Source organism: Acomys russatus, chromosome 10 (genome assembly GCF_903995435.1).
Source record: "Acomys russatus chromosome 10, mAcoRus1.1, whole genome shotgun sequence".
Taxonomy (NCBI): domain Eukaryota; kingdom Metazoa; phylum Chordata; class Mammalia; order Rodentia; family Muridae; genus Acomys; species Acomys russatus.
Window position 1 is genome coordinate 35,720,827 of NC_067146.1, and position 15,192 is coordinate 35,736,018.

General features: G+C 40.2%; 1 protein-coding gene across 1 annotated transcript in view; it reads right to left on the bottom strand.

The window, feature by feature from the left end:
* The window catches only part of Vps50 (VPS50 subunit of EARP/GARPII complex), an 88,018-nt gene that overhangs the window by 18,189 nt on the left and 54,637 nt on the right, over window positions 1-15,192 (bottom strand). Inside the window, exons 17-20 of the mRNA XM_051151984.1 lie at window positions 9,655-9,745; window positions 7,096-7,272; window positions 5,603-5,721; window positions 2,705-2,811 (exon numbers count right to left, since the gene is read on the bottom strand). Of these exons, the coding sequence (XP_051007941.1) occupies window positions 2,705-2,811; window positions 5,603-5,721; window positions 7,096-7,272; window positions 9,655-9,745 (494 nt within the window). The remainder of the gene's footprint in view (window positions 1-2,704; window positions 2,812-5,602; window positions 5,722-7,095; window positions 7,273-9,654; window positions 9,746-15,192) is intronic.

A 15,192-nucleotide genomic window follows, 5' to 3' on the forward strand; every position in this document is an offset into this window, starting at 1 on the left:
AGAATGTTCTACAAGGCAGCATTCAAAGCTCCTACTACTGTGTTTCCCTACTCTTATACTGTATTGCTTGCTTGTCCAATTCTTATCAAATTTCTTTACTCTTCTGCAGATAACTGTATAAACACACACTCCATGTTCCAGACAATTCCACTTAAAATAATTTCTTCAACAATATTTAACTTCAATAAGGTATATACAACATACCCGATAAAAGGATTTTTTCACAACATCACATACACACAGCAAAATTGAGAAACCTGAGTATATTGAGCAAGAGACAACTGTACAATGAAAGCAACGCCCGTGTCTTTCAGCCTTAGCCCTGTGAAATCATGTGCCGAAGACCAGAACTACTTATCACGTCACATATGATACGCTCAATGCCCTCAAAGTGCCAGTAACCAGTAACGTACACCTGTCACTGCTTCCTTTGAGAGAATCCAATGTCCTTTTTGGAACATATGATCAGAATGAGTTTCCCCTCATAATTAAAAGACAAATATCACTTACCAACAGACACATGAGGAATGAGCAAAGCTTTAAATATCAAGTAAACAACTCCAAGTCCCCAGGAGACAGACAGGCCCCCTAAATTAAGCTTCTCACGGGAACACACACCTTTCTGCTCACACAGAATGTTCTGCCATTACTCCGACGTATCCGTGGGAAATCTGTCCAACCTCTGACACAGGGGCCCTACTAACTTGTTTCTCTTATTCACACAAGGAGAAGCACCACTACAGTTGCCAGTGCATACTCCTCAAGCATTTAGTAAAGACCCCCCACCCCCACCTTCTGCCCTGGTCTTGAGTGGCTCTCCTCAAATTCTTCTTTATGTATATGCACAAAAAGACTAGAAAGGCACGCCCTGGGAGGTGGGGGTGGGGCAATAGATGGCAAGGGATTCATTCTAATAGACACAGAAGACTACATTCCTTCCTCAAATTCCCTACACCCAGGAGTTAAGAGTTATGTTTGGTGCTTGGATTTAACAGAAGGAAATGTAACAACCTCCTTCCTTATTTTGCTTTAATGTATTAAAACATTTAAAATAAACAGCAATATGACTCCTCTAGTCACCTGAGCTCAGTAAGGTTAAGAGAGACCACTTCTATGATGTGGCGGCTGCATCACGTGGGTCCTCACTCTCCGTCTTGAGCGCAGCACTGCTCCAGACTGCCCTGAGGCTAAAGGCATCGCCGCTGCCTCTAATTTAACGCATTCAGCAAAACAGACAAACTATCTCACGCAGTATATTCAAACTCAAAAACTTCAAAGCCCAAATGATGCTAAGAAAGAGGACAAGGTTCCCACAAGATTTAGAGTACCTATCACTGCAGAGCATAGACGTGAGGGTTAGGTGGGCTGGAGAGGGAAGCACGGGGAAAGGACAAACAGAAAACTACCGTCACGTGTCTGAAAAGTGACCACGGAAAAGCTGGAGGACAGAAAACACAGAAATGTGCTTTATCTTTTAGGCAGACTAATTCTAACAAGCAGAATTAGGAGAAGACTCGGGTTCAGCATGGGAAAGGGGTTTCAGAAGGTGTATCAGTCAAGTAGCAGAACAAGCAGCCTTGGGGTATCCTACGCTTTGGCTGACTCTGGGTCCCGGCAGCGCCACCTATGCGGGGCACCACTGACAGGCAATCTCTTTTTGTGGGCCTCATAGCAGACGACCTCTCAGGACCCTTCCAGTTCCGATGCTGGAAATTCAAAAGCATTCTTCATGCCATTTTCTGTTCCTCTCCTGGACAAAAGCAAAGCTAATTATCCTGACAATAATTAGCCACAGAATAGCTTTTTGAAATCTGTCTTTTTTCTGGGGCAGGACAATGTATACCTTTTCTTTTCATCTCAGTATGACCTTTGCATGTTTTTCTCTAAAGAAAGTAGGACTAAGGCATTTTGTACATTTTATCATCTTCATTAATGACATTTAGAAGTAATCCTAGATAACAGAGCATTTCATCAGATCTGCAGTCACTCCGACAAGGCAGCAGGGAAAAGGCATCTTCACAAACAGAACACGGACATCCTTGCAGCCAGTGCTGTCATCCCTGGTTGGTGGAGACAGCCCTGTGAGAGAACCTCTCTAACTTTCATCTCAAATGGATGGAGCAATTTGTGAAATATAAAGGCTGAAGGAAGGCAAGACGTTGAAAAACCAACATTAGACACCGACATCGCCCTTGGAGCTGTGTGTTGGGATGGCATTTGTTCCCGGTTGCCTTCGGTGAGACCATCTGAAGGTCTCATCTGAAATGAGACGCTTCCTACAATGGAAACAGCTCCTCAGTGAGACCCGAGAACAGCAGACAGTCACTACCCCCTCTGCTTATCTGACGGGAAGGCTGGGGAGTTCTGTGAGGCAATTAAACTGAGAAACACTGTGCTGTGAAATTGGCACTATCGCCCTGTACACAGACCTCTAACTCAGTCAGCTGGAATGCTGCAGAAGAATTAGAAGACACAATACTTAATGAGTAGCTAACTGAGACAGTGAGACTGACACAACTATCTGTGGACTGTTTGGAGCATCACAGGATGAGAGGCACTGACGTGTACGACTCCTCAGTCCGCCACTGCAGCAAACAAGCAGCAGTCGCACAAAGAAACTTAAGTAAAAATAATTCAGTAACTGAAACAAAGTTATATAACTGACATAATTTTAAAAAATAGAAAGAAAGGTCCGGCTACTCACCAACAAGCCTTATTACGTTCAATGTTGTGTTTGTTAGGATAGGTGCGTTCACTTTATTTAAACTATAGTCCGATTTCTTCCTGCTCTTAAGGGTGTCCCGTGAAACACTTCACATGGAAAACAAAGAAGCGCCTTTAGACTGCAGACTAACAAACCGGTAAATTACTCAGTTTACCATCTAGCTCTCACTCACAAATTATCTACTGAAATCCTACGCATAAATGAACTCACAGTCCAGAGGAAGGAGAAATCATCAAGAAATGAAGGTCTAGAAACGTATTTCGGCATTCTGAAGACTTTACCTTGAGTTCCTGTCAACATTTTTATCTCTTTACTGAATTTTGTTTTCTTTCTTTCTTTTTTTTTAATGTTTCTTTTTTAATTTATTCTTGTTACATTTCAATGTTTATCCCATCCCTTGTATCCTCCCATTCCTCCCCCCCCACCCCGCATTTTCCCATTATTCCCCTCCCCTATGACTGTTTGAATTTTGTTTTCAAATCCCAAATAGTCTTTGTGATTTTCTTCCGCTTGCACCTGTTTTCTTGGACATTACACGGGCATTTATTGTGTTGCTCTCTAAGTTCCTGGCATTGTTAATTTTTTGATTCCTTGGACTATCTGATGGAGTGAGTCCTCTGAGGTTCTGGGACCTGGGCTCCTCTCCATTACTGCAGTTGATGAGCATTCAGAGTCCTAGTGCCTTCTACTCTGTTGGTGTGCTTGCAGCGCGCCCTGGGAAGCTGGGCTGCTCTTGTCATGTGTCTGATGTGAGAGGCTGAGCTGTGCACTAGGCCTGGGCCATGGGAGTGGCAGGTACTCTAAGATCTGCGACAGTTCTGACACAGGGTTTCCTACAGAAGTTTTTCACCTAGGCATAAATGTATCAAATCTATGGATTTCAGAAACGTATTAAAATGTTTTCTCGAATTGGAATTGAAAGGCTGTGCAAAGACAGTGAATAGGGTAACAGGTAATACAGATATAAAGAGAAGCAGAGCTTATATGGAAGGACCCTGTTAGAAAGACAACAGGAGTAGAGGACAGACATGATAGAAATACACAGGTGAGATTCTCAGAAATAAGTGAAAATATTTAGAAAAGGGTGTGGAGAAAGAGAATCCATTACATAACAGGCAGAGAAAACAGTGTACTGAGAGATGAACAGAACTCCGCTATGCTGCCACATACAACATGAAGGCAGAGGAAAGAGCCGGGACCAGAGGCAAGCACAGACCAGGTCAGCAAAAGCACCAAGCCTGAGAAGCACAGAGGTTTCTAAGGCAAAGGCAAGCCAATAAAAACCTAAACCAGAAAAACACCATGAACTCAACAAAACCATCCCATTCAGCTCAAAGATTTGTTAATATCTTATATATGCAAAATCCAATAAAATCAAACCTTCCCAATCAATATGCTTACGAATATATGGATTGTTCTCTATTAAGGAGAGAATTACATCAGTTGGGGATCTAAGTTAATCAAGCATTAACTAAGTTTACAATATACTTAAATATATCATTTAAATGTGTGTGTGTATTAACTGAAAGTATCTAACATGAATTCACTTTAGAAAAAAAAAAACAAACAGGCCCATTTAACTGGATAAAGGTGACAAAAATTCTTAATCAAATTATCATAGTTTTGAAGAGTAAAGTTTATCATAAACAAAACTTAGTTACTAGCAGGAAACTTTAATAGAAAATCAAATACAAACTCCAAGACTGTAAAATTAGAGGAGACACTGTTCTTACTAGATCATTGCACTTACTAAGCTCTAAGCTGGAATCTCTTTGATTAGGCTTAATATTTGCATGAGATGATAAAGTTTCAAGGTTTGAATGGAGATTGGCTTGTGATAGTGTTTTGTTTTAATATTCTTTTAACTGTATATTTTTAGGGGTGGGGTGGGGTGGGGTGGTATGAGTGCAAAGGTGCAGGTGGAGGTCAAAGGACAACTGACAGGAGCTGGCTCCTTTCTTCCACGAGGAACCTGGTGCTCAAACTCAGGTCAGCATGCTTGGCGACTAGTACCTTTACCCACTAAGCCACCCACCCCAATGAAATGCAACACGGATGGAGAAAATCTTCTAGATTTTCATCTGCTAGATGAAAAGCTATAGGCAACTAGTGACTGCTAAGAGGGAAATCAGTCTGTTTCAGGAACAAGCCGCTGACAGGTTATCTAATCCCGTGAGTGTGAGTGTGAGTGTGTGTGTGTGTGTGTGTGTGTGTGTGTGTATTCAATGTTTATAGCTATAATTAGGGAAGAGGTCACAAATTTGAGAGGAAGTAGAGAGGAGATGAGAAGAGTTGGAGAGAAAAGAGGACAGCCTGGAAATGACGGAAATGCAGTACTCAATAAAACAAAAAAGTTTAGAAATTAGAGTCTTGCTATAAAAATCAATTTCAATGATAAATATGCATCAAAATGTCATACTGAAACTTATTCTTCTGTGCAATGACTATATGTGAAAAGAGAGTAATAGATTAGCACCTGTGAGTGAAAGTGCTATGTGGGGAAAAAAGGAACCACAAAACCACTGACTGAATGAGCAAATTTCAGACTAATTTTTAGAATGTCAAATATGCTGTATAAATCAAAGAAAGCTATATTTAAGCCAGTTTAGCCAAGTAGAGTCAACTAATATTTATGACACAATAGCAGGCAAATGCCATCAAGGAAACTGATTTGTGAAACAACCGGGTGAGGCTTGGCTTGAGTTATTATTTATCCTGAAATTTCACTATTATGGGGAAGTCCTACATGCGTGCGTCTTCCAGAAAATCCTTTTAAATGTATATTAGTTGGTGGTATATTTCAGTTTTTTAAATTAAATTTTGTTTTCTCTTAGCCTTCAACGGAGCATAAGAGCCACCCAGCCTAGCGTCAGTCACCTCTTGACAGGAGCGTCACCTGTCTGCTCATCCACGTAATCCCGCTTCAGCTCTTCAGGAACGTCACTGTCACTGTCATACTCCTGGTATGCACTCTTCTCTTGCTCATCGGACTCGGACTGCAGAAAACACGGTGGGATATGCAACAACGGGCTTAAGGGACACTTTACTGATGTCTCTCAACACAAAACATATGCAATTTTTAGGAAATGGCTAAAGGAAAATTCTTTCTCTTTTCTTTAATAATTTATTTAAATTACACCCTGATTGTTATCCCTTCACTTGTATCTTCCTGTTCCCTACCCATTCCCTCCCTCTTTCACCCTATTCCCCCCTATCTCTCTGACAGAAGGGGTCCTCCTCCCCCACCATCTGAGCACAGCCTATCAGGTCTCATCTGGACAGCCTGCTTCCCTTTCTTCTGTGTGCCGCCAGGCCGCCTCACCAAGGGAAGTGATCAAATTGGGGGCACTAAGGTTCATGTCATGGAGAATTTAGCTTGAATTTTACTATGAAGAATCAAATTTCCCTTCCACTTTCTCTTAGTCCTACTTTAACTAGTTCAAAGAGAGGGAGGGGGGAAGGGAGGGAGGGCGAGAGAGATGGGGGACGGGGTAGTGAGGAAGCCGGCAGAGAAAACTAACATATCACCTGTGATGTACATTGTAAATGAACTTAAATCAAACACAACCACAACTAATACCTCACTGGACCTGAAGGAAGGAGGGTGCTCTTTTAGACTTTAAAAGCTCTTCTAGTGGCTTTGTATATTTACTTTCAGGCTGTTAACTCTTTACAACATGGTTGAGGATCCAACTCTAGCCCTAGAACTACTACTGTAGCTTATGAATACACTCAGCCCACAGACCGGCTGTCTAACTATGACGATGCTCAGCTGCATGAACAGCTGAGAAGGCACCACAGCACCAAGAGGCCTCTGGACAGGCTCACTCCTGAGCTGAGGGTTCCTTCCTAACCTTATGGCGTCATGGGCCAATGCCAGCAGGGCAAAGGGTGACCACATAGCAAGGGGAACACTGGTAGCAGCACCATTGTCATCATCTGTGTTAGACATGGGCGTAACTAAATATTGATTAGCATTCCTGACCACATGCTGTGCTCACGGTGTCTCTTCACAGCAACAGAACACAATCTTATCCAAGATAAAAGAACATAGAATAAAATACCAATTTGGTTACTCAGGAGTAGACAGGTCCACTACTCCCTCAGCCATCTCTCTGTATAAGTCAGTTAAATATTTCAATGAGGTAAAATACCACTACTAAGTAAGTACACTGAGAAGACTATCACACAAGGCCACATTTGTGATTCAGGACACCATTGTGAATTAGCACTCTGTAGAGTCATTATCCACACAAGCCATCCCTTAGGGACACAACATACAGCAGGGGACACAACATACAGCGAGAACGTATGCTAATGTGTTAACCAATAGGCAGAGCAGCAAATTACACTTTTAAAACATCACGTACTCCATTAGAAGCCAAGACGTCTTCTGTTTCTTCATCTTTGTGGTCGGCTTGAATTTCAAATGGATTTCCACCACTACAATACTGCTCAAACAAAGTCACAGGTTTTGAAGAAGTTGCCAGTGGCTGCTTACTAGGTGAAACTGATGGGGAGCGAGACTGTTCCAGGAATTTAAATTCCTACACATTGAGAAAGAACCAAACAGCTGTTAGGGGGTAAAACTCCAAGCAAACAAACATACGCCTCAAATGTAGATGTAGAAGTTAGAAGGGGATGGGTGGATGGCACACAGCACATCTTGCAAGTTGTCTGAGCTCACAACCTTGGAAACGCATTACTGTCCTAAAAGACAACTCAGTCAACAGCATCACTACTACCTGGTCAAGCACCTCCGGCCTCCCTTCAAGGAAAGGCAGAGACATACTTTGAAATGACAAGAAATGTGAATGACACAGCAGCAGAAGTCCTGGTACCGCACTTCTAACCCATAGTATTCTTTAGCAAGACCAACAGCTTTGACACTGCTGGCATGCTTGTACCATGTAAGTAAGATATTCCTATAAGCACACAAAAAGTACCAAATACGTATCTATCTTTATTAAGTTGGTATCTGTAACTATCACTTAATTTCTTTTATAGGCCAAGAAGCAAAGACCACAAAAATTCATTTGGACCAGTGTGTCTTTTGCCTCTAGACTGCTATATTCAGGCTATTATGGAATGCCACCTGCCTTTAATTTCCTCGTCTTTAAAAGACAGAGACCACCCAGGCTGGGGAAATCAGAAACGATAACGCTAAAAAGATGCAACACCTGATCCGAATTCCACACCACCAGGCACTGAGCAGACTGAGGCAGACGGAAGAATGAGTGCCAACCTCAGGGTTACTGCTTATTGGAGAAAAGACTCAAATAATCTCTAAAATTCACCTAAATTACAAGAGTCTACCACAAAAATAAACATTTTTCTACACCTAATAAAATTAATTCCAAGTTTAAATGTCTGTCATACTCAGTACTAGTCTTAAAATCTGCAAGGGTGATATCTTAAATTTCTAAAAGTACACTGACTTGTTCACTCTACCATGACACCATCTCTCAGCCCAGGCTTGTTTTCTTTATGAATTTCAAATACATGTTAAATCAGATCCAACACAATGCCTGAAAATTATGCCATTATTTTTATAATTCTAAACAAGTGTTTAATGTAACAACATGATTTTTTTTACAAATCCACAGAAATACATGTGAATTATTAAGTAGTAGATGGTTTTTTAGGCAACCATTTTGAAAAAATAATGCTTGTTGGACAGAAATGACTTGATATGTTTCTATTAATTATTAATTAATTGTTTCTTAGAATTACATACCAAGTACACATTAAAAGATGCTTGATCAATCTTTAATGCTTAGTCTATTAAATGAAAATTCCATAAAATTACTTAAATATATACTCTAAATTAGTGCTAATAGGTTCTTCTAATTTAATGTTATTTCATTAATACCAATTAAAACTTATGTTAGGTTTGCTGTCCCTGAGCATGTACTAATCAGCATTATTAGTGTTTTTGCTATTACCATATTAGAAAAGTAATGATAGGAGTAGATATGAAGCCAGATGACATGAAGACTATTCCCCCATTAGAAGAAAACAGGGCTCAAAGATGGCTCAGCGGGTAATTGCACTAGGTGCTCTTCCAGAGGACCAGGTTCTATTCGCAGCACACACTTGACAGTTAACTACCATCTCTAATTCCAGATTCAGGATAGCCCATGTCCCCATTTGGCTGCCACAAGCACTGCATCCATGTAACACACTGACATACATAAAGACAAAACACCCATATCTATAAAATAAAACTTGAAAAAAAAAATAATAAAGTACTCTTTAAATATATCCAGGGGTTTTTCTGCTGTTGTTTTAATGTTGCCAGAAAGCCATTCCATCTGAAGGAAAGCCCTAACTATGATGCACTTTCAGTTCACGGGTTAGACACACTCTTCAATGCAGCAATATTTGCTATAATGTATTCCAGTCAACCAACTAAAGAGTTTTCCACAAACTGTTCATTCCAAAGAATCCAATTAACTAACACAAATTACTATTTCTTATAAGTGTCTCTTTCATTTATGAAATGTGTTGTCAATACAAGCGTATTTGTAACTGTGCTATAACTTACGTGCCTATCCATCTCTTTAGGAAATTGCTAGTATTTTACATACGTAAATAAGCATTTTTATCACATGGTACCAAATACAACTGACTCATTTTTGAAAAAATTAAATTAAACAGTGGGTTCTCTTCTGAATTTAAAAGAAAATCCATTGCAATTGTCACTTTTTTAGGCAAAAGAGTTCATGAGTTTTAGAAAAAAGTGGACTTTTCAGGTCCCTCACTGGCTAATTCTTACACAGGAGCCTGTTCGGAATGCCTTTTGTGGAAGGAAGCCACCCACTTTGGTTGCTTTATAAACGCTCTCACATATGTGTTTCTGTTATTAAAAGAAAAAACTCAAAACCGTACTGGAAGACACGTTTCTTTGTTCGTGAGAAAATACTCACATGAAGCTGCAAGATGCTGAAGTTTGACTTCACCGGGCAAAGCTCCCAGGTCTCGTTCTCCAGGAACATTCTCAGCTCGTCAAGTCGCATCCTTAGAAAAGGAAAGGAAAGGAACCGTCAAAGGAAGAAAAGTGCAGGAAACACAACAACTATGGAATGAAATACAACGTAACAACAAAATTGTCATCATCATCACCTTTAGAACCCATATCAGATTACCACAATAAACTCTAAAAGCTTTCTTCTGTTAGCTACCCTATGATCCTTAAGAGAAACAAAGCATGCCAGATATTTACTAAGCTGTAAAACTGATATATAAGAAAAAATTTTTATTAACGAACTTAATTAAAACCTGCCACCAACTCATGTACTTAAATTTGTCTTGACTAATCATGTACCAATGCCAAAACAGAGAAACAACTAGCATGTTAAATGAACTCACAAACATGTACATATTAGTATATTGTAAATATGTCAAGTGTTAGACTACTAAGCAACAACAGCAAGATAATCATCATCCTCCAAAGTTCTTTGACTTGGTGTCCAACAACACCATGCACTTAAAACCCAGCAGGTCTGTCCGCACTTACACTCCTTACCGTCCACTAACCACCCCTGCACCACATGGACAGTTTTTAATGCTACTAGTCTCACTTTATCTTCTGAGTAATCCTACATACAGGAAGATGCAGAAAAAAACAGAGCTTTACTTCTATTTGAATAAAAGCCTATTTTTCTCCAATAGACCACCAGCTGTTGCTACAATGCTAAAAGCAAAACCTAAATTTTTTAAAAGAAATCCCAAATTGAAGATAAAGAGTCAGTAAATAGAGGGAAAAACGGGAGCACCTCTAAATATGGAGATAACTGGGCAAGGACTACAGCTGATAAATGTCCTCCACAAAGTTACAGGCTACAAAATTAACACCTAAAAAATTCAATAGCTTTCATATATATAAATGACAAAAACACTGAGAAAGAAATCAAGGAAACAATACTATTCACTATCCCCACACCCAAAAAACCTTGGAATAAGTTTAACCAAAGAAGTGAAGAATACCTTGTACAACGAAAAAATTAACATGTAGGGAAAAAGGAACTGAAAAAGATTCCAGACAACAGAAGATGTTCCACGCTCACGGATCAGCAGGATCAAAACTGGGAAAATGGTCACGCTACCACAAGCAATCTATACATTCAACACAGCCCCATAAAAACTCCAACACAATTCTTCACAAAAAATTTTTTAAAAATAAATCTTAAAATTCATAAAGAAGCCAGGCAGTGGTGACGCACACCTTTAATCCCAGCACTCGGGAGGCAGAGGCAGGCAGATCGCTGTGAGTTTGAGGCCAGCCTGGTTTACAAAGCAAGTCCAGGACAGCAAAGGCTTCACAGAGAAACCCTGTCTCGAAAAACCAAAAAAAGCTCATAAAGAAATACAAAAGATCTAGGAACTGCTCTGCTGGAGGTATCATCACCCTATAATTCAAATTATAGGTATTTCGCTGGGTGTGGTGGTACATACCTTTAATCCCAGAGGCAGGTGAATCTCTGTGAGTTCAAGGCCAGCCTCGTCTACAAAGTGAGTCCAAGATAGCCAAGGCTACACATCGAAACCCTGTCCCAAAACCCAAAACAAAACAAACAAAAAAAGAATATATATACATATTACATATGTATATATGAACACACACACACACACACACACACACACACACACACACACACACACACACACTTCAAATAGCTGCAATAATAAAGAAGAAGCCAGGCCAGACAGACATCATAGTATGTGCCTATAATTACAACAGTTACAAGGTTAAAGCAGAAGGATTATCATTTTGAGGCAACTTTATCTCAATAAATACACAAGTTATAAAAGCCAAGAATCAAAGAGACATCTGAGAACTGAAAAACAAAATGCCTTCAGTTAAAGCCTGATTGGATAACTAAAATACCACAGCAGGGTTACCAGAAGAAGAGTCAGTAGAAACTATCTATCAACTGAAGCACAAATTGAAAGTAAAATGAATAAGCAGAAAAGATCTTAACATTAGATAGATAGATAGATAGATAGACAGACAGACAGACAGACAGACAGAGACAGAGACAGATTATATAGACAGATGGACGGATGGATGGGTGGATGGATAGACGGATGGACAGATGGATGGATGGAAATAGAAGGCAGTCTGGTGTAACTGGTAAGCTCTGAGTCAGTGAGAGACCCTGTTTCAAAAGCGACAGTGAAGAGTAATTGTCTCTTAGAGAGCATGAATGAGCTGAAGCAGTATCTGGACAGACGAGAACTGGTAATTACTCAAAGTGACTGGACATGCATAAACCACAGGGACAAACAGTGGGCCTAACGAGGAAAGACAACTATAACATTTTACAACTGAACAATAAAAATACTAATAATCCAGTTAAAATGGGCAATAGCTTTAAATATACTTCTGCAGAGAGGACATTCAAAATCCCAATAAGCACATATAAAGCTGGCAGCACTTTTATTCACTTAAGAAATGCAAACTGAAACTGCAACAAGATGCCATTTCCATCTACCAGGACAGCAGCAAAGAAGAGGACAGACAGCTAAACACTGACAAGAGCTCAGAGGAATCTGAGCTTCATCACACAATACCAGTACAAATGTAAAATGGTGTTGCATGCTTTGGGAAACAGTTCGGCAGTTTCTCAAAATGTTAATCATAGCTACCACAGAACCAAGCAATTTCTCTCTGTATTAGAATTTCCTACAACGAATTACCACAAACTGAGAGGCTTAAAGCAAGAGGAACCTAATCTCACACAGCTCTGGAGACAGGAACGCAGCATCACTGTTGGAATCCAGGTGACAGGGACAACTGCACTGTTCCAGAGACTCTGGTCTAGGAGAAAACCTATGTGCTGTGCCGGAATCCCTGTGCCTCATGGCCACAGCGCTCTTTCTTCCTTGCTTTTCACCCTGCTTCTCCTCCATGTAAACTTTCCTTGGTGTTTCCATGAAACCTCTGCCACTGTCTTCCTCTTGTGACATTACTTAGAGCCCACCCAGACAACAAATTGTCTTTATTATCATTACACACACGTTAAAAAAATGTATTGGTGTTGGCGATTGAAACAAGGACCTCATACATTCTAAACATTCATTTCACCAGCAATGGCCTCTGTCATTCATCGCAAAATTCTAATTATAATATCATTACACCATAATGTACTTTTCCTAGTTAAGTTAACAGTTAAAAAGTTTTGGAAGATGTGGTCTTGAAACTTGCTGAATGTATGCTGGAGAAAAAGGGAAGTGCATTATTTTCTAACTTTTCTGAACCTTTTAAAGATATTTATTCATTTAATTTTATTTGTATGTGCACCACACGCACATGCGCTCAGAGGTCAGAAGGCTGTGAGCCACTATATGGTCCTGGGAACCCAAGCCCAGCTCCTCAGCAAGGGCAGTGGGCATGCGTGACTGCTGAGCCACCTGTCCAGTCTATTATCATCATCTTGACAAGAATAAACCTTCCTTAGGCACAGTTTACTTCTCCTAAGAAGGAGGAAGTTTTCCTTTTCTGACATGACTCGAAGCCCTGTCAGAGCTCTTGGAAATGCTTTATAACATTATCAGAGCAAAGAGGGAATCAAATGAGCCTGTTGTTAAACAGGATAGTTTGCCGAGCACAGTACTTCATCGTTCTAGGTTATTACGGCCTCAGCTGAAATCTCTGTAACATCTGTACCATCCAGCAGAAGGCTGAGAGCTTTGGGTCAGTACAAACTGTTAGTTCATGAACATAAAAAACCTGGAACAATAAAGTTTACAATTTTAAGAGATGAAATCTCAACGATAGAAAATGTTTTCCCCCACATGCTCATACAATTTTGCTGTAGGAAAAGATAATAGTATGAAATTTGGTTTTAAGTGGAAGATGTAAAATGCTTCCAATTTCACCTTTCTCTCATGCCTGTATCTTCTAACTAGTAGCCTAAGAGGGCATGGACTAAGGATAACTTCAGAGTTCTTCATTTTCCAAGAATTCTGTTAAGTAGGAGAGAACTACAAAACAAATTACACATTTAAGTACTTTGTTAAAAAAATAAAACGACACAAAATCTCCATTTCACACTTTTTCAGTATTTATGTAGCACAATTTGGTGAAAATAAGGAGACTTAGACTTGTCGCTGTCTTGTGGAATTTCAGTCAATACTGCTGAGTATACTGAGTCCTTGCTGAGCTGCCTGTCAAGTTAATCTTGCTTTTTAAGGAGCTACTGTACTTCAGAATGCACCGAGAGTGGGCCTAACTTTGCCATGTAACTTTCAATAATACTTCCTAAATGATTACCCTGAGAAATGTTACAGTCAAAAAATAATGTATAACGGTCAAGGTTTTGGTTAAGCACGAGAGAAAGAAAATACTAAACAATACCCTTTTGCTTTTTTTAACCTGTTCCAATCTCTGTAACACACACTACAGAAAGAAGAAAGGATAGCTGGGGAAGTAACTACGGAGGCCATTCAAGCAGCCACCTCCATCTGTAACAGACTGAGCCGCAGCCTCGAGAGGGTGCATGACCTGCCCACTATTGACCACACAACACACAGGACAGGAACTTGAGCCTCTTCTCTGCCGGTCCAGTTCTAACTACACAGTGAGACGCAGGCTCTGCGCTTCAGGCTACCAAGTCCTGACCCTTGTGGAGAATTTAGGAAATAGCAATTAATTCCTTTCCACCATGATCACTCTAATGTAAAACTGTCTGTCTCTACACTTGGCTACTGCAGAGGGCAGACACGCTCTGACAGCTCTAACAGTTCAAGGCAGAGTGGACACCACTCCCTAAACTAGCATTTGACAATGCCCATCTCTCCAGACACTGGGACAACAAAAGTCTCTCAGCTGCAATGCTGGGTATAAAGTACTCTTTGGAGAGGCACACATTTGGCAGCTAGGCATTTGGCTCTTTTATGGTCCTTTCTCCTGTTTTTACTGAAGAACTTTTTTCTTTAAAATAAATATATTTAATAATCGATCAATAGTTTGATGCCCAATGATCTCTCTTCTGGCATGATGCATTATCTTTGTGTGAAGCTATTGACAACAGACAAGGAGAGAAAGTAGAATTTCAAACTATGAGGTTCTGAAATTAGAATAGCAAAATCAAAACTTTGTTGTAAAAATGAAAAGGTCAGAATGAAAAAAAGCGTAAATACTTTAATGATAAAAGATAATGATACAACTTGGAACCTAGCTTACATCTACAAAGATGTAGGGGTTAGTGAGATGAGCCAGTGGCTACAAGCACTTGCTGCCATGCCTGACAGCACAGCCCAAGCCTGAGAACTCACACACTGGAACAGGAGACCGGAGTCCTCCTATAAGTTGTCTGTGACTTTCACCCATGTGCTATGCTCCTCCCTCCCCGTCTTTTTCCTCATCCCTCTGTCACTCCTTCCCTCCCCCAACTCTAAATAAAACAAATTTTAAAAATGGGAGTGTAATCAGTGTTTTTCCTTTTTCTCTCCATCTGCTA